Consider the following 24,717-nt stretch of genomic DNA (forward strand, 5'->3'; position numbering starts at 1 on the left):
CTCTGCACCAGCCGTGGAAAAGAACCCAAACCCAGTGGTTTTACCTGCTGGTGTCGAGGGAGTCCATACTGTCAGCAGGAACTCCCCCCCAAATAAAACATTCTGACTGGGGACCCACTTCCACCGTTTAGAAGCCACCATGAGACTAATGTAGTATAGTAATGTTAACTATTATTCTAGTTCTAGCGTGCAACAATCCATACGTATTCATCACACACTAATTCACACGCTGCACACGTCACACGTTTGAACGCCCTCCAAGTCTTTGAGATGAGCTGAGGCCAAAGAAAAAGAAGCCTTCTGCTCCACTCCAGAACATTAATCTATTTAATGGCCCGGGATGTGAATGACTGTGAAGGTCAGTCTGCATGGCAACACTCTCCTGATTAGATCGCGAGACATGGGCAGCAATGTGGGTGCTGATGTGCTGGCCCACAAAGCAGCTATTTATCCAGTGCCAACGTACAACACAGTCGCCAACCTGTATGCCCTTTGAGACCCTCATCAACTGTAGCCGTTCAGTTAAAAGGGTGTGTAAATCCAAAAGTCGAATGTTACACAATAAAAGATTGTAATTCTGAGCACCTTTCCAATATACATTCATTGCACATTTGCAACGGTTTAAAAGTTACGTGTGAAAGGAACTGCTATTAGAAGCAGCCATTTTTTGCTCTTTGGTTCGGTCCTGAAACTTTTTTTTTTTTTAAAGTATATCTTTATTTTACTGGTTTAACAAATAAAAATAAACAAAGCATGCAGTATTATATGGTGTTCTTTAAAATGCACATAGGTATCATAGAGGGCATGTTATTGCCTTATCCCGGTTCATCAGTATTGGGACATTTATTAGTAATAACAATAATTGTTAGACGCTGTCCGGCTACATCCTAGGGAGTTTATATCAGACCAAGCCCCGCCCCCCAAAAAATGTTTCACTTTTTTCGTTTGCCCCTCTGGTTTCATAGGGGAGTTTAATCAGTGGGAGCGCGCTGCCTACCAGTCTTCTCCATACAGTATTACAGGCATGGGACCTGTTATCCAGAATGCTCGGGACCTGGAGATTTCCAGATAATAGATAACCACTGCGTATCTTGACAGCGCTATATAAATAAATGATGATGACAATAGATCTTTCTCTAAAAATACCTTAGGCCTAATAGAAAATAATATACGGTAAACATTAAATAAACCCAATGGGCTGGTTTTGCCTCCAATAAGGATTAATTATATCTTAGTTGGGATCAAGTACAGGTATGGGACCTGTTATCTAGAATGCTTGCGACCTGGGGTTTTCTGGAGGATAACAGATCTTTCTGTAATTTGGATCTTCCTACCTTTATTTTCGAGATAATAGATCTTTCTCTAAAAATACCTTAAGTCTACTAGAAAATCATGTAAACATTAAATAAACCCAATAGGCTGGTTTTGCCTCCAATAAGGATTAATTATATCTTAGTTGGGATCAAGTACAAGGTACTGTTTTATTATTACAGAGAAGAAGGAAATCATTTTTAAAACTTTGGATTATTTGGATAAAATTAAGTCTATGGGAAATGGGCATTCTGTAATTTTGAGCTTTCTGGATAATGGGTAGGGATGCACTAAATCCAGGATTCGGTCCGGGATTCAGCCTTTTTAAGCAGGATTCGGATTAGGCGAATCCTTGTGTGTGGCCGAACCGAATCTGAAACTGCATTTGTAAATTAGGTGTGGGAAGGGAAATCAAATGACTTTTCCTCTCAAAACAAGGAAGTAAAACATTCTTTTTTTCCATTCCCGTCTCTAATTTGCATATGCAAATTGGGATTCTGTTCAGAATTCGGCATTATCTTTCACGAAAAGATTCGGGGATTCGGCCGAATCCCAAATAGTGGATTCGGTGCATCCCTAATAATGGGTTTCTGGATAACGGATCAACACCTGTTGATGGAAGAGTTTGCCCCATCCAGTGCATAAAACAAGAGGGTGCGGAGGCAGGTTCTAGTCGTATTGGTGGAAATTAAATCTTCAATCACCCCTAGGAGGCAAACCTCTGGGTTCATTACCTGTGGTGTCCCTAGATCAGCAGCTAGAATTCCCATTAGAATTCAGAGTTTCTGTATTAGCGGACAATCCAACACCATATGCGCTCTAACAGGACATTATTGGATTATGAGAGAATAAGGTACAGAGAAGGGCAACTAAGCTGCTAAATGATATGGAAAATCTTAGCTATGAGGAAAGACTGGCCAAATTGGGGATGTTCACTCACTGGAGAAGAGGCGCTTAGGGTAAGGCCACACGAGGAGATTCGGGTCTACGACGACCACCCCGAACTGCCTCAGCGTTTTTCCCCATAGGTTACAATGCAAAGTCGTCTGCGCTAATGCACACGCGGCGATGCATTTACTATAGTCTCCTGAGATGAGTCGAGAGGGCAAGGGGAGATAGTCGCTCAAAAGACGAGGCGGTCACCAGGCGACAAAATCTCCCCGAATCTCCTCGTGTGGATTAGCCCTAAAGGGGAGATATGATAACTATGTATAAATATATAAGGGGATCATATAATAATCTCTCGAATGCTTTATTTACCAGTAGGTCTTTCCATCTGACAATTCCTTTAGAAGAAAGGAGGTTCCATCTAAATATTCGGAAGGGGTTTTAGAGCTGTGAAGATGTGGAATTCTGTTGCCGATACATGACATTTTGACTTCCTCTGCTGTTAGGCAGGATAGATAGATAGATAGATATATTTGAAAGGTTCAACTTGATGGAGTCCGGGGGATTTGCAGCAGGGGCATAAATCGTCATCCTTCTGAGTTTAATCTGGGTCACACAGATTTGGTGGAGGAATTTATATTGTATAAACTGGTCCCTTAAGGTGGCAAACTATGCTGCCGATATCGGTTCTTTAGAACAGTGGTCCCCAACTACCGGGCCGAGGACAAGTGGCGGGCCACCTCTGGTCCCAGCTGGAGTCTAGAATAGCTGCAAATATAATGAAAAAGGCCCTAATTACCTGCAATCCCAGCTCTCTGATGCTCCATTGCCATGACAACAGCTTCGCATGTGTGGGGGCTTCTGACGGGTCCCCCAATTATAATCTGGCCAAAAAATCAGCTATCGATCGGGCGGGATTGATTTTTCCTGCGATCAAGGACCAGATCAGCTAGTTGATGCCAGGGTTGCCACTTGTCCAGATTTCTTCTGGAAAGCCCAGATTTTGGAAGAGTTGCCCAGTTGAAAAGTTCCTGTCCGGATTTCCAAATTAGGAAATCCAGGAGTGAATGACATGGTGATCAGCTGATTGCACCATCATCAGTCCTGCCTCTGACATCACTCGCCCCCTGATGTCATCAGCCCACCCCCCTACCCGTTTTTGCAAGAAAAAAAAGTGGCAACCCTAGTAGTCCTACGACCCGTCGGCGCCCATTCTCTTTGCTGTAATTGGATATCGCCCTACCGTAAGTGGGCTCGCCAAACAAGCAGATGTTCTTGTGTATGGCCACCTTTATTGAGATCAAGAAATTATAAGCAGAGTCTGTGGCTTCCTCCCATTGCTCCTGGTTGAGACTTTTTATACATTGTTTCAAGACAAGACCAGAAAGCCAGAAATGGCCGCTTTCAATAGCAATTACATTGACACATAACTTTTAAACCATGAAACATTTAAAATGAATGGCTATTGGAAAGTTGCTCAGGATGACATCATTTTTTCATTGGACAGCATTTTATTTATGGGTTTACATCCCCTTTAAGTTATGGAATGTGGAAGCCCCGTTGATGCCAATGCGAGTGTTCCTTTTAATGAAGTTGCCTTTTTCTTTAATGCTACGCTGCAAGTTTTGAAATGCTGAAAAGTCGCATTCTACTTGAATGGAGTTTCTTTTGCACATGTAAATGCAGTCACACGCAGGTTCAGTACGTAGGAGCAACACACCCATCTGAATGAACTCTTGAAGGAAAGACTAAGAATTATACAAAAGGAGGAGGGACTTGTGCATATGGTAAATATTACTTTAGCAGTTGAAGGATTTTCTTTAAATAGAAAATTATGAAAGGATTTTGTTTAAATACACATCCCCCAACTGCAGTCTGTGTCTCGAGTTTACAGATAAGAATTTGCTTCAAAATTCCAAAATTAAAGGACTTTTAATTTCACTAGCCTTTTAAGTGCAAGAATTACAAAAAAAAAAAAAAGAAAAAAAAAAGAAAAGATTTTTATTAGGCCAAAGTAAGTGGCAGCTCTTTGGCGGGGGGGGGGGGGGCTCTTCACTTCTTGTATAGGTTATTGCTTTCTTTGTATGTAATTCTGTATGTTCATCTTTGACAGTGGGAAACTCAAGGGAAAGTTACCCGTGATAAGTGAAGGGCCCATCCAACATAAGTAATGAAGGGACAGAGAGAGACACCGCTCATGCCTAGCTATTTACTGAAAGCAATAAAACTTCATGAAAACAAGGGTAATTCAGAGACTTTTAACCTTGTACTCATGAGATAAGGAATTAAGTCAGAGGCCGGTAAGAGTATAAGCTACAGCAATATTGTATGGGGCGTAACAAGAAAAAAAAAAAAGATTCTGTTGCCAATCTGTAGCCTCACTCTGCGCCGGCTAAAATGGAAAAACGCAGACGCTAATCACACGCGGCAATTCGTTTTCCGATTCGTTGGCCTTACCCTTAAGGGAAATGGCGTGCAAGTTATAACTTTATATTCTACAGTCTAAGGCAGGCCTTTCCTACAGGCCAGATGCTTGGATTTCAATAGTCCTAGAAAAACAATATGGCACCTCCTTCCCATATGTATAAATACAAATATACAGAGAAGGAATGTTCTGGGCACACTAAGCTATACCCTCATACAGAACTGTCTAAGAGGGAAACAATATGGCACCTCCTTCCCATATGTATAAATACAAATATACAGAGAAGGAATGTTCTGGGCACACAATAAGCTATACCCTCATACTGTATTGTCTAAGAGGGAAACAATATGTCACCTCCTTCCCATATGTATAAATACAAATATACAGAGAAGGAATGTTCTGGGCACACAATAAGCTATACCCTCATACTGTACTGTCTAAGAGGGAAACAATATGGCACCTCCTTCCCATATGTATAAATACAAATATACAGAGAAGGAATGTTCTGGGCACACAATAAGCTATACACTCATACTGTACTGTCTAAGGGAAACAATATGGCACCTCCCACCCATATGTATAAATATAAATATATGCATCACTCACTGTATAATGAAAACAATTAATGTATAACATGGAGAAGTTAAGTGGCTGAAATTCTACACTGGGTGGTCAGTCGGAAGGGTCGTGCGTAACAGAAGCTCAAGATCAGTGAGATGAGCAAATGACATCAATGTGCTGCTCAGTTAAAAAGATTGCATGGGATTAGAGTATGGGCCTAATCAAGGGATAAGCAATGTTGCTTTGACTGTAGTTAAACCTCCGAGATGATCCTAAACTTATTAACCTCCAGGAAAATCCCAAGGCTGTATCCTTTTGTGCTGCATTGCTACCGGGATAAAAAGAGTGCACCTGAGTAGGGAAGCATTACACCGCTGAAGGTGGGAGTTCTAGTTCTGTGCAAAGATTCTCTATAATCATAGGTACTGCCCGAGTAGCAATATAGCACTAATATGCAGAGAAGAAAAGTTCAGTGCACACAATAAATTTTTCAAATAAATGCATGGTTGCTAGGGTAATTCATACCCTAGCAACTGGATGGCTGAAACTGCAAACTTGAGAGCTGCTGAATAAAAAACCACAAATAATAAAAAAAGAAAACCAATTGCAAATGGTCTCAGAATATTTCTCCCTACATCATATTAAAAGCTCATTTAAAGGCAAACAACTCCTTTAACGGAGAACAGCACCCAAAAACATTTTTTTTTTTCTTTTTACATAATGAACCCAAATGCAATTCTAAGTAACCTATATAAGTATGGGTTTGGAACGTTTAACTCCGGACTGGGGGACGGACCGTAATGTAATGGGCGGAGTTGTGGCTTCAGGGGCGGGGCTATGACACAAATATTTACGAGACAGCTTTTAAATCTTTTTTCCCCTCTTTACTTACAGGGTGTGATGGACAAACGCAGTGTTTCTGTACAGAATTAACCTGCGAGTGAAACGGACGTCACCGCTTGCAAAAGGGATCAGCTGTTCCCCAGGCAATTATAGATTCCCAAGCCTGAAAGAAAAGCTAAGCCATATGCTTTCTGGTAACTGCAGGGTTTCCAGCAATATGTCAGCATGAGCAATAATACAACTACAGGTATGGGATCGGTTATCCGGAAACCCGTTATTCAGAAAGCTCCGAATTACAGAAAGACCGCCTACCATAGGCTCCCTTTTATTCATATAATCCAAATTTTTAAAAATAATTTCCTTGGTTTCTGTAATAATAATAATAATAATAATAATAATAATAATAATAATAAAACAGTCGCTTGTACTTGATGCCAACTAAGATATAATTAATCCTTTTTGGAGGCAAAACCAGCCTATTGGGTTTGATGTTCTAGTAGCCTTAAGGTATGAAGATCCAAATTACGGGAAGATCAGTTATCTGGAAACCCCCCGATTCCGAGCATTCTGCAAAACAGGTCCTATACTTGTACTAGGGATGCACTGAATCCACTATTTTGGATTCGGCCAAACCCCCGAATCCTATGGGAAAGATTTGGGTGAATACCGAACCCAATATGAATCCTAATTTTCATATGCAAATTAGGGGTGGGAAGGGGAAAACATTTTTTACTTCATTGTTGTCAAAAAGTCATGCAATTTCCCTCCCCACCCCTAATTTGCATACGCAAATTAGGATTCGGATTCAATTCGCCAAAATCCGAATCCTGCTGGAAAAGGCTGAATCACAAACCGAATCCTGGATCCCTAACTTGTACTGTACTTAATTTAAATAGCACTGACATATTACACAGCACTGTACAGATATTAAACAGGTATGGGACCGGTTATCCAGAATGCTTGGGACCTGGCGTTTTCTAGATGGATCTTTCTGTAATTTGGATCTTCATACCTTAAGTCTAGTAGAAAATCATGTAAACAATAAATAAACCCAATAGGTTGGTTTTGCTTCCAATAAGGATTAATTATATCTTAGTTGGGATCAAGTACAAGGTACTGTTTTATTATTACACAGAAAAAGGAAATCATTTTTTAAAATGTGGATTATTTTGATAAAATTGAGTCTATGGGAGACAGCCTGTTGGTAATTCTGAGCTTTCTGCATAACGGGTTTCCGTATAACAGATCCCATAGCTATACATCTTTATACATCAGTCCCTGCCCCAGAGGAGCTTACAAAAGCTCTATCACATTCACACTCACTAGGGAGAGTTTTAACAGGAGCCAACAAGCTTTTGGGCACTCCCTACCAATCAGTGAACTCACATACGTTTGCAGAAATGCCTGTCTATGTACAAAACAGAGCAGATAGCATCAGGCTAGGAATTCAGAGCAGTGCCAGGTTTCAGCTGGATCCATCGCCAAACAATATAAGTCTGCCACTGTCAAAAAAAAAAGATCAGCTTTTTATTTGTTTGTGATTTGCCTTACATCTGGACCGATTGCTTTCATTTCTTTCCCATTTGTAATGGAAATTCAAATCAACCTCGGCAAAAAGGTGAAATGAATACTAGGCATTGATATAATCTAATTCTCTGTGGATTTGGTAAATATTAGCCTGCCTGAATAGCCTGTGAATTATTTTCTTATCAAGGTGCGAGGTCACTTGTGTCTCACGGTTCACTGAGAAGTTTCTGTAATAAAAACACACTTTACCAAAGGTGTAAAATATGAACTTGGATTTCAATAAATGATATAAAAAAATACTCAGTGTGCAGCCTTGTGCCTTTATATGGTCACAGAACCCCTCAGTGACTTCTAATATCCTTATCATTTACAGTAGGGGGTACATTATCCCTTATAATACATGAGTGATACTCAGAGTTCCCTGTATAACTCAGCCTGCAGCCTTGTGTCTTTATATGGTCACAGAACCCCTCAGTGACTTCTAATATCCTTATCATTTACAGTAGGGGGTACATTATCCCTTATAATACATGAGTGATACTCAGAGTCTCCTGTATAACTCAGCCTGCAGCCTTATACCTTTATATGGTCACAGAAAAACCCTTCACTGACTTCTAATATCCTTATCATTTACAGTAGGGGGTACATTATCCCTTATTATACATGAGTGATACTCATAGTTCCCTGTATAACTCAGCCTGCAGCCTTGTGTCTTTATATGGTCACAGAATCCCTCAGTGACTTCTAATATCCTTATCATTTACAGTAGGGGGTACATTATCCCTTCCAATACATCTTTGGAATGGGTTCTCTGAAAAAAAAGAAACCCATCTTTGAATAAAACACTCCTCCTCCTCCAGTTGTATCGATATGTGAGAATTTACTGGATTTCCTCTGTTTACCCACTATGGGAAAGTAAACAGCAATCAAACATTGTTGCAACATGGAGATTTACGAGTGTCACAAACAGATACGTATAGTATAATCTCTCCTCCTGCACAAATTGCCTCGAATACACTAAATATAATAAAATAGGAGTCCTGCACTCTCATGTCATGAATTCCTGCTAAAAACGTATATACCCAAAAAGAAATATAATACATAGCCAATCAGGTCCGGAGGTTCTAGTAAAACATAACTTAAAACTGGCCATAAATACAGAGATTCGCCGATTTCTCCCCGATATTCCCACCTTGTGGTGGGTATTATTGGGCTGATCCGATCGTGGGCCCTAGAGCCCAACAATAGGATCACAATGAGAAGAATACGGGAGGTTAGAGGACCGCATCAACCAACCAATTGCAGTCCTCGAGCCAACAGGAGGTTTTTCTGTTGCTCAATGGAAGTAACTCCCAGCAACAATGTTCTACCAGCTAGTAGGACAATTCCCAGAAGAGCAGGGACTGTTATAGCAGCAAAGGGAGGATACTTGGTTTGGGAATGAGATATTGGACAGCCAAGTCTCCAGATACTTTTGATATACATATAGTGTACAAGAGATGTTTTGACCCCAGGAAAAATTATTTTGCTTTCCACCATAATCACTGACAATTTGGAGAATAATGAGCATTTGGACTGGATCTCCTCATAAGAGCAACCATGGCTCTGATAGAAATAAAACCAGGTATACAGAAGTTACTATGCCCCTGGATTTTACGGCGTATTGATAGGGGAAAGATTAGGGACTCTAAAGGTGGCCTTACACAGAGATCCGATCGTTTGGCGATTTCGACAAACGGGAAGATCTTTCCCCGATATGCCCACCTTCAAGGTGGGCTATATCGGGCTGATCCAATCAAGGGCCCTACGATCGGATCATAATGAAGCAATACAGCTGATCAGATTGCGGGACCACATCAACGAACAGATGCAGTCCGAGATCTGATGGGATTTTTACCCCTGCCAGATTGATATACATCGGAGAAGCCTGTCGAGGGGCCCCACACACAAGTCACTAAGCTGCCAACTCGGTCTGTCGGCAGCTTTTGTCGGCCCGTGTATGGGAAGATTAGGTGACTAATCTCCTCAAAATGCGGTTCGTATTTTTGCCAACGGGGTGACAAACTAATCGCTTCATATTACCCAAGATGCCCGAACCTCCCTCGTGAGGCAACTTCGGAAATCAAAAGAGATTCGTATTACATCTTGCATGTGGGAAGGCATACAGATTAGTCGCCCGCAGTAGAGAAGATTTGTCGCGGAGTGTCTAATCGCCCCGTCTGCCACCACCCTAAAGGTGGCCATATGCGGGCAGATTAAAGCTGGAAACATCGATCCTTAAGACTGATTTGGAAGCTTATCTGCCTGTTCGTGGGGCTTCTGACGTGTCTCCCCGATCGATATCAGCCCAAAAATCAGCCATATATCGATCAGGCAGGTTTGGTTTTTCCTTAGATCGAGGACCACATCGGCTAGTTGATGCAGTCCTACGACCGGTCGGAACCCAATGACTTCGTTGTCATCCGATCGTTCAGCCCTAGGGCCAAACATTTGGATTAACCTGATATCTGATAGTGTATGACCACCATACAAATTTGAAGTCCATTTAAAGTCTCTTTAAACTCTGCACATTGCAACGTTGAGTCTTTAACACAGGCTACTTGCCCCTTTGAATGAACTCTTTGGCACCAAAACAAGTTTATTTAGCTAAGAGATTCCGGAACAAAAGCAGTCTTACAGCGAGTGTCACAGCTCGGGAGTCAGGAGGCAAACAGGTTCAGCTACTGCAACCTCACGTGCGGTTGTTGGAGGATAAAGATTCAGCAAGAAACCAGAGCAGTGCCTTTCCCATATTGACAGTAAACCAATGGCTAGTTTCTGAGAGGAAGTGGCCAACTATCCCTCCCCTTGGTTTTAGCAAAAAAATAAAATGTTCCTTTTTCATCTCATCTGGTTTTCAAGCTAAAGGGTCATTTGATCTCAGCAATAGGTCTGACTATCTGAGACATTTCCACTTGAACCAAACAAGTGTACATGTGCCTTCCCAGGACTACAGGTTGCCTTCAATTACGGTTCATACACATGGGCCCTTCTCCCTGACTTCCCCTATGGACAGTTATAAATCATTCCCCCAAAGGGTAGTGCAGGAGAAAAAAAACCTATCAATTCTACTAAGACTGACTACTCACACCGTTGCATGTACGTGTTAGAATGCGGAGGAAAATGCTTTACCTCCCCTTTAAATAGATAGAGATGATAAAGTATGATACAGTACATAAATGATATATAGATAGATTATTGATTATAGCGAGAGAGAGAGAGAGAGAGAGAGAGAGAGAGAGAGAGAGAGAGAGAGAGAGAGAGAGAGAGAGAGAGAGCGAGAGAGCGAGAGAGCGAGAGAGCGAGAGAGCGAGAGAGCGAGAGAGCGAGAGAGCGAGAGAGCGAGAGAGCGAGAGAGAGAGAGAGATAGATGATACAGTATATAGATGATATATAGATAGATAGAGGACAGATAGATTATTGATTATAGAGAGATAGATAAATGATATATAGATAGAAGATAGATAGTTTATTGATTATAGAGAGATAGAAAGATAGATAGATGATATAGTATATAGATAGAAAGATGATATATAGATAGAGGATAGAGGCTAGATAGATAGATTACTGATTATAGATAGAGAGATGATACAGTATATAGATAGAGGATGGATAGATTGATAGGCAGATAGAAAGAAATATGATTTCTACTAATATAAACACAAATATGTTGACAAGTAACGTGCCAATAAGAGGGTAACATAAGAGCAGGTGTAACATTTGCATCAGGTCTAGTAACCTATAGCAACCAGATATATTTGCTTTCAAACAGCAGACTGGTAAAAGGTAATTGCTATGAAATCACCTTACATTACAAATCTGTTATTATATGGGACAATTAAAAATGATGGTAAATGCAACATAAAAGCAGGTTCCCCTTTAGCGACGGTTTATTTACCTACCCTGGATGGTAAATAAGTGCAATAATAGTAACCCTGAGCTACAAATCCAGAGAGGAAGCTCATTTTATATTATTGGCACTGGCATCCTAAAGTGCTTTTTACTATTGGCAGTGAAACCCAAGAGACTTTTTCTACCCCCCACCGCGGTGTCCCTGCGGACAACAAGAAAACACATGGTAGGCATGGGTCTGTGGGAGAGAAAATGCTGATGGCTAAACACTGTAAGAGTTTTATTATATTGGAGGTCGCAGCCAATTTAGCCCCAGCAGCTGAAAGCAATCTGCCGGATAGATGTGACCCTCCCTTCTCCCAAACTGTTCACTCAGCACATTTCACCTGACTGCTAACATTAGTGCGTTCCGGAACGCCTGGAGGCCGCACTCTCTCCAGATTCCAACGGGAGGCCGAGATTGTGTCTATATACAAATACACACAGTGGTGCATGCACAAATACACACTTGATCCACAGCAAACATGCAGTTGGGCTTTGTTCTCAGTCTTGATTCAACCTCAGCTACTGTACAACAGAGTTGCAAAGAATTGTGGTACAACACACAGGGCTTTGGAAACTTTAAAGGGGAACTTTCGCAAAAATTTAATATAAGCTTCAGCATACTGAAACATCATAAATACATTCAATTAAAAACTCTGTACCGTTTCTTAAATAATCCAAGTTTATCTTCATTTTCTCTTCATGCAGCAGTTGGGTGTCAGATATTCATTGACAGTTAGATCCAATATATCTTATAGGGGGACCCATTTTGCCTAGAAGATGTATTAGATCTCACTCTTTTAAACTCACCAGACATCATGGGGCAAATTCACTAAGCGCCGAAGCGCCTAACGCTAGCGTGAATTCGCTAGCGTTGGGCATTTTTGTTACTTCGCAAATTCACTAACGGATGCTGGCGTAACTTCGCTAGTGTTACTTCAACCCCTACGCCTGGCGAATTTGCACATTGGACATAACTACGCAAATTCACTAACGCGCGCATTGTTCTGTACGCTACCTTTTACGCTAGACTTCCTTCACCGCCTCAGACCAGGCGAAGCACAATAGAGTAGATAGGGATTGCTTCAAAAAAAAATTCTAAGTCCCAAAAAACGCTGGCGTTTTTTCTTTATTATGGGTGATAGGCTGAAAACGATCCAAACATTTTTTGGGGCTCCCCTCCTTCCCCCCTACATTTCCTAACTCATGGCAACTTAAATATACAGTGGGCACATGTGTAGGGCAAAATGAAAATTTTATTTGATGTTTTGAAGGTTTCCCAGGCTTGTGTAGTGCTGCTACGAATACTTCCATTGAAATTTGAATTTGGCGCCGTATACAAATTAACCATTGCTAGCGTAACTTCGCTTTGCTTAGCAAATCAATGCTAGCGCAACTTTGCAACCTTACGCTTCCCCTGAGCGCAACTTCGGATTTTAGTGAATTTGGGCAACTACGATTCTTAGTGAATGTCCCACTATGTCTCTCTACATGCAGGATTTGTGCAAAAGGCAGTTGTTTTGTAAGATTTTGTTTGTACTGAAATCAGTTACTTGAGTGAGCTCTAATTTATCTGCTAGGAAAGGAAGCCCCCCTATAAGATATATTGGATCTAACTGTCAATGAATATCTGACACCCAACTGCTGCATGAAGAGAGAATGAAGAGAAACAGAAGCTAAAATAGAGGGAAAGTGATCATGAATTTGATTATTTCAGAAACGATGCAGAATATTTAATTGATTGTATTTAGAAAGTTTCTTATTTCAGTATGCTGATGCTCATATTACATTTTCCCCTTTAAAAAAAAACCCTATAACAACATACAAATTAGGGATTCACCCAACCCACATGCGTGATATTTGGACGAACCTCAGAATCTCCCTTAATGAATACAGAACCAAATCAATACTCTGTGCTGCCGGAAATGGTGGGTCTTTATCCAAATCCAGAATTCAGTGCATCCCTAATACAAATAAAACATTAATGGGGAACTCCTTCCAAAACTGTTTTTGCCTTATGAAAGACAATTCTATTCTAAGCATCTTTCCAATATGTATTCATTACCGATTGATTTTAAAAGTTATTTGTAAAGGGTATTGCTACTGAAAGCAGTATCTCTCTGGTTAGCTCTATTCCTGGCACTGCTAGTTCAGACTCCTGAAACAATATAACAGAAGGCAGGTAATCAACCGTCCTGAAGGAAAATGGACTTTGAGACAGAACCAGAAAACAAAGGCAAACACAGCCATTTAGATGTAACTTTTTTAGTGAATGAATATCGGAAACAGCATTTGCATTATACAAATAATACTTTTTAGGTGAGGTTCCCCTTAAAATATTTGTAGTACAGGTAAGGGATCCGTTATCTGGAAACTAGTTATCCAGAAAGCTCCAAATTACGGAAAGGCTGTCTCCCTTAGACTCCATTTTATCCACATTTTTTTTTAAACAATTTCATTTTTCTGTGTAATAATAAAACAGTCGCTTGTACTTGATCCCAACTAAGATATAATTAATCCTTATTGGAAGCAACACCAGCCTATTGGGTTTCTTTAATGTTTACATGATTTCCTAGTAGATCCAAATTACCGAATGGTCCGGAAAACCCCAGGTACCGAGCATTCTGGATAACAGGTCCCATACCTGTAGTAGTACAGTCAGCCCCAAGCTCATTCTGACATGAACACAGAAGGCCTCTAGGGAGTTTTGTAAATAAAGGCAAAAGCAATAAATAAATACATACAGGCATCGATAGGACTTAAAGGGGAAGTATCCCATGTTTATGTTTAACTACACACACTCCACGTGAACAGTAAACAATATACGATAAACATCAGCAAGGTTTGCCTTCACTCCTGTCTATTGCATTAGCATCCTTGTTATGCGTAAATAGTAGGGATGCATCGAATCCAGGATTCGGTTCGGGATTCGGCTTTTTTCAGCAGGATTCGGCCGAATCCTTCCACCCTTCCCACCCCTAATTTGCATATGCAATTTAGTGTTCGGATTCGGTTCGGTATTCGGCCGAATCCAAAATAGTGGAATCGGGGGTTCGGCCGAATCCAAAATAGTGGATTCGGTGTATCCCTAGTAAATAGGTTTTCCGAAAAGACAATCCTTCTCTTGTCCGTTCCTGTTCATGTTAATTTAAAGCAACCCCTCCCCCCCCCATTTCTATTATCAGTAAAATGCAAGCAAGGAGCACACTTCCCCTTGTAACAAACCCTACAAGTGTTTCTTGACCTCATGCCCTTCTGCAATCAACATCTTAATAAAGCAAAGGGGTATCAAGCAGCCCAGCTGTGTATGTTGTTCAGCTCCCAGCATGCTCAGCAGAATACAGTGTATCAATAGTGAGCATTATCATGAGCATACTCATGGTTTATGTAGCAATGTTGGTGTTAAGTTGCATGTTTAGACTGTGGCATCAAAGTGTCCCAAATTGCCCTACATTTCTGCCTTAAACTAAGGGCAGAGACACACACTGCTATTTCAGGAGATCGCCCAGTGACAAATCGCTTCTTCTTCGGGCGACTTATCTCCCCAGACTACCTTCCCGCCGGCTAGAATGTTAATTGCTTTTGGAAAATGGCTTTTCGCAACTTTGGAAGCGTTCAGAGTGCAATCCCGCCGGCGATTTACATTCTAGCCAGCGGGGACGCAGTTCAGGGAGATAAGTCGCCAGAAGAAGAATCGATTTAGCACTGGGCGACTAATCTCCCGAAATTACAGCGTGTGTCTCTGCCCTAAAGGCTCACAGGGCAAATTGGATTATTCTTTAGCACTGAGGATAGGGGATAAAATGATCCAAAGTGAATAAAAATTGCTGGATACCCCCTGGTGCAGTTTGTGTGACACTGAACATTGATTTTTTAATTATTATTCACCTGCAACAGGCACTTCCAAGTCAAAGTTAATGGAGATAATGCCCACAGCCTTACCTACAGCTCTGCATCACCCGAGTGACATCGCAGGGCATCTCACATTTTTCACTGTGTCTGCACAATTTTGGGCATTCTTTGAGTAGAAAGAAAAAAAAAACCACAAACTGAAACCCTATATGTGCCATGACCATAATATGAATGACACATTTGGGTCGACTTCCTTCTGCATTTAAAGGGGTGGTTCAATTTTAAATGACCAGTAGCAGCAAAAAAATTTTGTTAGTATGCCATGAAAAAAAATACATCAACACATATTAAAGTCGCTAAGTCTTTATTAAGAAATAAATTACCGAAACTCCTCTTGCGCACCTCTTCAAAAAAAGGCGATTGATTGTGCAGCGCTCGATTTCTCCTCTCTGCCTTCCTTATAGGAGATAGCCAGGGAGGAGAAATCGCCTTTTCTGAAGAGAAGCGCAAGTGGAGTTTCGGTAAGTTATTTCTTAAAAAAGACAGAGATTTTAAAGTTTAATATGTGTTGGCATATTTTTTTCATAGCATACTAACAAATTTTTTTTTAGAACATTTTTGCTGTTACTGGTCCTTTAAGTTATTTTTATTACCATGTATTTTTAGAGTGCCAACAATTGGAAGATCAATTGGTCTCCATTTTTTTTAATATCATTTTTTAATCATTTGCCTTCTTCTTCTGTCTCTTATAGCTTTCAAATGGGGCTTTACTAAACCCATAAACCCATCTAAAAACAAATGTTCTTTAAGGCTACGCATTTATTGTTATTTTTAGTCAGAGCCTAATCATGTTCCAGTCTCTTACTCAAATCAGCGCAGGGTAATTTGGACCCTAGGAACCAGATTGCTGAAATTGCAAATTGGAGAGCTGCTAAATAAAAAAAGCTAAATAATGAAAAATGGAAACCAATTGCAAATTGTCTCAGAATATCCCTCTCTACATCAGTGATCCCCAACCAGTAGCTCATGAGTAACATGTTGCTCTCCAACCCCTTGGATGTTGCTCTCGGTGGCCTCAAACCCAGTGCTTATTTTTGAATTCCTGGCAGCAAGTTTTAATTGCATAAAAAACTAAGTATAGTGCCAAGTAGAGCCTCCTGTAGGCTGCCAGTTGACATAGGGGCTACCAAATAGCTAATCACAGCCCTTATTTAGCACCCCAAGGGACTTTTTCATGCTTGTGTTGCTCCCCAACTATTTTTACATTTGAATGTGGCTCACGGGTAAAAAAGGTAGGGGACCTCTGCTCTACATCATACTAAAAGTTCATTTAAAGGTGAACAACCCCTTTTAATCACTACTGGGAAGATTAACACACTAAAGCATACAGCACCCCAACTTACACAAATAACACATTCCTATTCTCATCAAATTCCTTTTTATATGCAAGTCCTCCCCCCCCCGATACCTTAAAAAAAAAGATAAATAAAGATAAAAACAAGATTCCTTTAACAAGATTAGGGCAGATTAGGATTTGCATTTAACAGATCAGTGCCTCCGGTGAAATGAATAGAAAAAGGCATAAGGCTATGGGAAGCCATTCAAATGGGTGGGATAGTGTATGAAGAGTGGGGGGCTATTCCAGTTTGCAGAAGGTTTACGGGGTTGTTCACCTTTAAATCAGCTTTTAATATGACGTAGAAAGTGAAATTCTGAGACAATTTGCAATTGGTTTTCATGTTTTATCATTTGTGGTTTTTGACTTATTTAGCTTTTTTTTCAGCAGTTTGCAATTTCAGCTATCTGGTTGCTATGGTTCAAATTCCGCTAGCAACCATGCACTTGAATAAGAGACTGGAATATGAATAGGAGAGGCCTGAATAGAAAGAGGAGTACAGTGAAACCTCAATTTTAGATCCCCTGATTTTAAGTTTCCCCTCATTGTTGTTTTTTGGTCCCACCTATATATTATACATAATACATTTCCCTGATTTGACACCATTTTTTTCTGGTCCCCTGAAAAACGTAAAATGGGGGGTTTTAAGGTAAGGCCACACGAGGTGAGGCAACTTCAGGCGACTATAGAAAATGCATCGCTGCGTGTGCATTAGCGCAGTCGACTTTTCATTCTAGCCTATAGGGAAAAACGCAGAGGCAGTTCGGGGAGATAAGGTGGCCATACACGGGCCGATAAAAGCTGCCGACAGACCGTGTCGGCAGCTTATTGGCCCGTGTATGGGGGCCCCCGACGGGCTTCCCCGATCGAGATCTGGCCGAAAGTCGGCCAGATCTCGATCGGATGGGATTAAAAATCCCGTCGGATCGCGGCCGCATCTGTTCGTTGATGCGGTCCCGCGATCCGACCGCCCGTTTGGCGAACGCTAGGATCCGATCGTTGGGCCCTAGGGCCCACGATCGGATCAGCCCGATATTGCCCACCTCAAGGTGGGCATATCGGAGGGAGATCCGCTCGTTTGGCGACATCGCCAAACGAGCGGATCTATCCGTGTATGGCCACCTATAGTCGCGCAAAAGACGAGGCGATTAGTCGCCTCGTCTTTCTGAATCTCCCTGAATCTCCTCGTGTGGCCTTACCCTTACTGTAATAAAAAAAGTAGCAATAACTACATTTGTAGCCTTACAGAGCATTTGTTTTTAGATGGGGTCAATGACCCCCCCCCCTCCATTTGTAAACTGGAAAGAGTCAGAAGTAGAAGGTAATTAATGTAAAAACTTAAATAAATAAATAAATAAATAAAGACCAATTGAAAAGTTGCTTAGAACTGGCCACTCTATAACATACTAAAAGTTAACGTGACGGTGAACCGCTCCTTTAATGCACAGGTGCTATTTGCCAAGCAGCAGAATGTTGCAAAAAGATAATTGGATGCGACTCTGTTGCATGCAACACTACAAGGAGTAACAGCAGATGCATGTCGGGCCAAACTTCCCAGGTATCCACAGAAAAGCTAATTTGGCGTATGGTATGCAAATGCCTTCTACTGTTCTGCACTGCGTTTACTGTATTATTATTATTACCTTTATATATCTTTATTTTTTGCAGGAAGTAAAAAGCAGTTTCAGCTTGCTTGTGTTTCAATGCTTTGGCAAGGGCAGGAGAATAAAAAAAATTAAGAAAAAAAAAGGGTGCAGAATGCACATCACCGATATCATGGTGTCAGTTAATACGCCTTCAAGCACACATGGTGCACAGGGACAGTCATGCGTATACCCAGCCGTGTATCGTGTTCATGATAATGAAAGAGGACAAAGATCAGCAGAGGTATATGGTTATACAGCCGGCACAGAGATAGGCCTTCTGGAAGCAACCAATGAGATAGTACACCCTGTCCAATGCCTGTGCCTCGGAACACTGTGCATTTCCCACAATGCCTGTTCATCACCTGTCACCCCTCCCCAGACTGCAGTAGAATAACCCGGGAAATGGCTAAATTCTCTCTTTCCTATACCAGAATGACAGTTTTCCTGGGTATCTGTCAATTACAGAGTGTCAGCTCTTCTACTTCACAGAGGCATATACATAAGAGCATCCTGCCCATGTTATATTAACTATAATACAGGTGTGGGATCCGTTCTCCGGAAACCCAGAAAGTTCCGAATTACGGAAAGGCCGTCTCCCATAATCGAATAATTCAAATGTTTAAAAGCGATTTCCTTTTTCTCTGTAATAATAAAACAATAGCCTGTACTTGATCCCAACTAAGATACTGTATAATTATACCGTATAGGAAGCTAAATCAGCCTATTGGGTTTATTTAATGTTTACATGATTTTCTAATAGACTTAAGGTATGCAGATACAAATTACGGAAAGGCCTGTTATCCAGAAAACTCCAGGTCCTGAGCATTCTGGATAATAGGTCCCATACCTGTACGGGGAAACCTAAAACGTAGTCCGTAAGAGAAAACGGTGTTCCGCGCCCATCCAGCAGCCAAATGGTTACCCTTTCTACATTCAGAAATCCCTGAAAGGCATAAATCCCCCTGAGATCTTTTTATTTATTTTTTTTATTCCCATACCAGAGTCATCTTCAGGAAACACGCCTTACGCAGGGAGGACTCTGCAGATATGTCACGGAGATCCCTCGCTAAATATCGGCGGGTGATAAGGTTGCCACTAAATGTGTCCAGATAAATTGTGTGCCCAGCATCGTCACTCAGCAGCCCGCAGAGGTGAGATGGAGGGGTGGGGGCTATTAATGATATGAAATATACACGCAGCACTTGCACCTGACCTCTTGTGTAGCCTGTTACAAACGAAGCTGAAACCTCCAACTATGTATCTTGGACCCCAATTACTTTATGCATAATAATACACGACTGAAATCAGAAAAAAATAATTCTCAGCAACGGCACTGCTAGGCAGAAAGGCTGATAATAACAAGAGCTCAAAATATTATAACAGCAGAGCTGACAATCTCCCAGTGTCATCATTATAAGGATGCCCTGGACTGTAGGCTCTTGTAAAGCAGGCCCCCTCTGACCCGATTTGAATTCCATATCCCTTGTTTGTTAGAATATTTTAGATCCGTTTGTTATAAATTATTGCAAAGCACTACAGGCACTATATAAATAAATGATGATGATGCCACAATGTGTTCCCATAGGTTAGCTGTAAAGCCCAAACCATTTGGTGCAACCCATCCCCCCCCCCAGAAGTATAAATGAATTAAATTTACATGGAGATTTTTATTTAACAAGGATTTGTCCCTTAGTGAAAATGAAGCCAACTCTCCACCCGACACAGGATCCATGAAACATTATCAATAATCAATGAGAATGATAAGCTAATGAGCAGCAAGGCTTCCGGCTCCCAAAAATTAGGATCTGGCCACACAATCTAGAGATAGGTAGGTGGGTGGGGTAGGTCAGCCTCTGGAATAACACAAATCCTATTAAAACATAGTACTTACCAATTCCAGGGGCAGCATAGATGAAGTAGAGGAAAGAGGAGGACAAGGAAAAGAGGAAGAGGATGGCCAGCACTGAACGATTGGGGATCCTCAAAATCCTTTTCATGGTTGGGAAAGGCATTTAAAATCTGCTGCTGGGCTGAAGGGTCTCTGGAATGGCCAAGAGGTGCTGCTGGAGGGCTGCAGAGAGCTGGAGGATCTGATGTCAGGTGGAGCTGCCGTGAGTCCTGTGGATTCACAATCCAATGGCTGAGATGGATCTGCAGGGAAGAGGGTGGATGGGAAGCCTTTAGCTGCAGCAGGGAGGCATCAGCACTTGGTGGCCACAATGAAAAGAAAATAGCCAACCAGTATGAATAGGGCTACTTCAAATAAAAAGGGGGAATAGAGCTGCGCCCTTGGAGGAGGAGGGGTGAGGAGCCCAGCAGGAGAGGAGAGAGGAGCAGCAGGGGATCCCCAGGATGTCAGCAGTACACTGAGCAGAGCATGAATGGGTGAGCTGAGCTCAGGAGAAAGGGACACAGGCAATGGGAGGCGGGGCCTGCTCACTGGGAGCGGCGCTGATGCTTGTGGGCGGAGACACAGAACTTGGCTGTTGCTACAAAGTGTCAGGAAGAGGAAACGGGGAGGAGCCGTGTAGGGAGTGTGTGCGATTCGCTAGATGTCGCTCCGGCAGCTAAGGGAGAGTGTGTCTAATTCCACCCTGTCTGCAATATGAGCCCTTCTCCTCCATTTGTCTCTGTATCACAAGCAGCAGGGCTGAGTAAGAGCCTGTCCCTCTGTTCTTCTCATTATTATTATTATTATCATTATTATTACTGCTATAGGACTGATCACATTCACTTCATCTGCCCCCACTATTCAGCTTTTGCTTGACCCCAGTGATGGAAATACAAATGACTTAAAGGACAATGAAAGCTTACCCCATAATCTTGGCAGGAATCAAAGTCTACAACATATTGTAGTGAATCGCCCAGTTAATTCTGTGTTACAGGTGTTTGCAGAGTTAAAATCGACACGTCTAGGGGGCACATTTATCAAGGGTAATATTCGAATTGAAAAACCTTCGAATTTCAAAGTAATTTTTGGGTACTTCGACCATCAAATAGGCCAAATTCGACTTTGATTCGAAGTGAAAATGCTTTGACTATTCATAATCGAAGTACTGTCTCTTTAAAAAACTTCGACTTCGCCACCTTAAACCTGCCGAATTGCTATGTTAGCCTATGGGGACCTCCTAGAACCCATAGCCAACATTTGGCTACGTTTTTAGAAGTCGAAGTGAAATCGTATGATCGCACAATGTTAAAAAACCTTCGACTTCGAATGTCGAACTAACCTATTCGATGGCCGAATTTCAAAGTTTTTTGCACTTCGAAATTCGACCCTTGATAAATCTGGAATGCAAAGAATTTGGTGACGTCACCCTAGTGCTGCCGGCAGGTTTTGAATGGAGCAGCATACAGAGGGAAGGAAAACACTGATAAGAGAAGCAGTAAGTTCTACGAAAACTTTATGAAGATACAGTTAAAATGCATTACACTTCATTTCAACCTTTCCTTGTCCTTTAAGGGCAGAGACACAAGTTCAGATTCGCCAAACGAGCGGATCTCTCCCCGATATGCCCACATTTTTACCCTGCCAGTTCGACATTTGCCTGACTTTCGGACAGATATCAATCAGGGACGACCGTAGGAGGGCCCCACACACAGGCCAATAAGCTGCTGACTTGGTTTGTCGGCAGCTTTTATCGGCCCATGTATGGGGGCCTTTACTGAGAAGCGTCAAAGTTCCTAAAATGTTTGCTTTAGGGCAGAGACAAACACTCAGATTCGGGGAGATTTAGGGCAGAGACACGCTCAGATTCGGGGAGATTTAGGGCAGAGACGCTCAGATTCGGGGAGATTTAGGGCAGAGACACACACTCCGATTCGGGGAGATTTAGGGCAGAGACACACACTCAGATTCAGGGAGATTTAGGGCAGACACACGCTCAGATTTGGGGAGATTTAGGGCAGAGACACACACTCAGATTCGGGGAGATTAGTCGCCCAGAGGCAAATCTCCTCTTCCTTGGGGTGAATAATCTCCCAGAACTGCCTCCTGTCGGCTAGAATGTAAATCGCCGGTGGGATGGCACTTGGAGCACTTCGTTTTCCAAAGTCGCCCGAAGTTTCCTCGTGAGGCAACTTCGGAAAACAAAGTGCACCGATTGGCATCCTGGCGGCAATTTACATTCTAGCCGTCGGGAGGCAGTTTGCCACGAAGAAGAGGAGATTTGTCACTGGGTGACTAATCTCCTTGAATCTGAGTGTGTGTCTCTGCCCTAAAGCAAAACATTTTAGGAACGCATCTCTCTAAAGGCCCCCATACACAGCCCGATAAAAGCTGCCGACAAACTGAGTTGGGCAGATGTCGATCGGGCAGGGTGAAAAAATTCTCGTTGGTTCGCGGCCGCATCTGTTCATTGATGCGGTCCCGCGATCCGCCAGCCCGTATTGCCTCCATTCTGATACAATCATTGGGCCCTATATCGCCCACCTCAATGTGGGCAGATCGGGGAGAGATCCGCTCGTTTGGCGACATTGCCAAAAAGCTGACTAAAAAGCAAAATAACTCAAAAACCACATATAATAAAAAATGAAAACCAATTGTAAATTGTCTTTCTAGATATCAAAGCACTCCTCACATCCCCCCTCTCGTCTCTCCATCTAATTGTGTAGCCAAAGCATTGGCACGGGCATCAGGCCTGCCATTCTGGCACATAAACAGGACTTTGGCATGATGCAAAACTAGCCTTAATAACAGTGCCCACAAAAATAGCTGCTGCTGCTGCTTGCTTGCTGTGATTGTGAATTCCAAGACTAAAAAAATCAAGATTTAAATAATTTTTAAAGTGTAAGTAAAGTTTATTTTGCTTGACTAACATCATAAAATAGTACTTGAAATTATTTCTTAAAGGAGAACTAAATTCTGTTTTACCGGAATTCACCTAAACAACTCATTGAAGTGTGCATGTATGTTTTTAATACACAATGTTCTTAGATCTGTATGATCAACATACATTGTCGTTTCTGTGTCGCTTTCATGGTATATAAAAAAAAAAACTGTGTTTTTAACTGTACGTGTCTTGTTCTATGGCCCTGCTAAATAGCTTGGGCTGCTGCTCAATAGATGCTCTGTCGTTCTTTGAGGAGGGTAATTTGCCCAGTGGTCCCCAACCAGTAACATGTTGCTCACCAACCCAAATGTTGCTCCCAGCGGCCTCAAAGCAGGTGCTTATTTTTGAATTACTGGTTTGGAGGCAAGTTTTAGTTCCATAAAAACCAGGTGTACTGCCAAACAGAGTCTCCTATAGGCTGCCAGTCCACAGGCTACCTAATAGCCAATCACAGCCCTCAGTGTTGGACTGGGACACCAGGGGCCCACCCAAAAACCTTAGACCAGGGGCCCACCATAAAACCTTAGACCAGGGGCCCACTCTCAGTACTAGTATTCTTCATCTCCTGAAATCTCCTAGTTTGTTTCCTTTACATACTATAATCTATAATTCCATCTATTTAGCCTCTTTGTTCTCATATAATAGGGAATGGCCATGAAATAGGCCAAAAGTTTAGCAGCATCAGGGCCCACTGACACCTTGGCCCACCGGGAGTTTTCCTGGTATCCCGGTGGGCCAGTCCGACACTGACAGCCCTTATTTAGCACCCCAGAGACTTTTCCGTGCTTCTGTTGCTCCCCAACTCTTTTTACATCTTAATATTGCTCATGGGTAAAAAAGGTTGGGGATCCCTGCTCTAGCCAATAATAAGACTATAGGGTACACAGAGCAAGACCAGTGAATTCAAGCATGAATATAATCAGATCGTTTGTATATACAGGTGTGGGATCCCTTATCCGAAAACCTGTTATCCAGAAAGTTGTGAATAACAGAATGTCTGTCTCTCATTTTAATATTGATTTCCTTTAGCTCTGTAATAATACAGATAATAAAGGGTTGTGGTTGCCTTGTGCTGGTACAGAAGCCCAAAACATAATGTACTAACTACTTCTTTGATTAGGCTTTAGTTCTCTTTTAAGGTGACAGGTCCCCTTTAAATCCTGCAGTTTCAATAGACTGTACCCATCGAGTCCTGCTTTTATAAAAAGGAATCAACCTCCTGGGAACCACGTCTGATATTGCCCATGCCATGGTATGCCCAAGCCCGGTACACTTGATCTTACCTCTGGCTTTGTATAGGTATGGGGTAACTCCTGAAAAATCCAACAGGATTAATAGGTCTGCACTGGCGTTTCAGGCTGGAAAAAGAGAAAAACAAATCATTAAAAAAATGAAGACCGACTGCAAATTGTCTGAGACTTTCAACATCATATACCGTTTTATAAAGAGTGTTCCATATATAATAAATGAAAACTCAACCCATTTTATTTACATCCTGGGGTG

General features: G+C 41.8%; 1 protein-coding gene across 1 annotated transcript in view; it reads right to left on the reverse strand.

The window, feature by feature from the left end:
- The window catches only part of b4galt5.L (UDP-Gal:betaGlcNAc beta 1,4- galactosyltransferase, polypeptide 5 L homeolog), a 39,467-nt gene extending 18,736 nt beyond the window's left edge, over nt 1-20,731 (reverse strand). The window contains exon 1 of the mRNA NM_001093399.1: nt 20,274-20,731. Coding sequence (NP_001086868.1) covers nt 20,274-20,379 — 106 coding nt within the window. The 5' untranslated portion in view covers nt 20,380-20,731. The remainder of the gene's footprint in view (nt 1-20,273) is intronic.
- Between the last annotated feature and the right edge of the window lie 3,986 nt (nt 20,732-24,717).

Source organism: Xenopus laevis, chromosome 9_10L, assembly GCF_017654675.1.
Source record: "Xenopus laevis strain J_2021 chromosome 9_10L, Xenopus_laevis_v10.1, whole genome shotgun sequence".
Lineage (NCBI taxonomy): Eukaryota > Metazoa > Chordata > Amphibia > Anura > Pipidae > Xenopus > Xenopus laevis.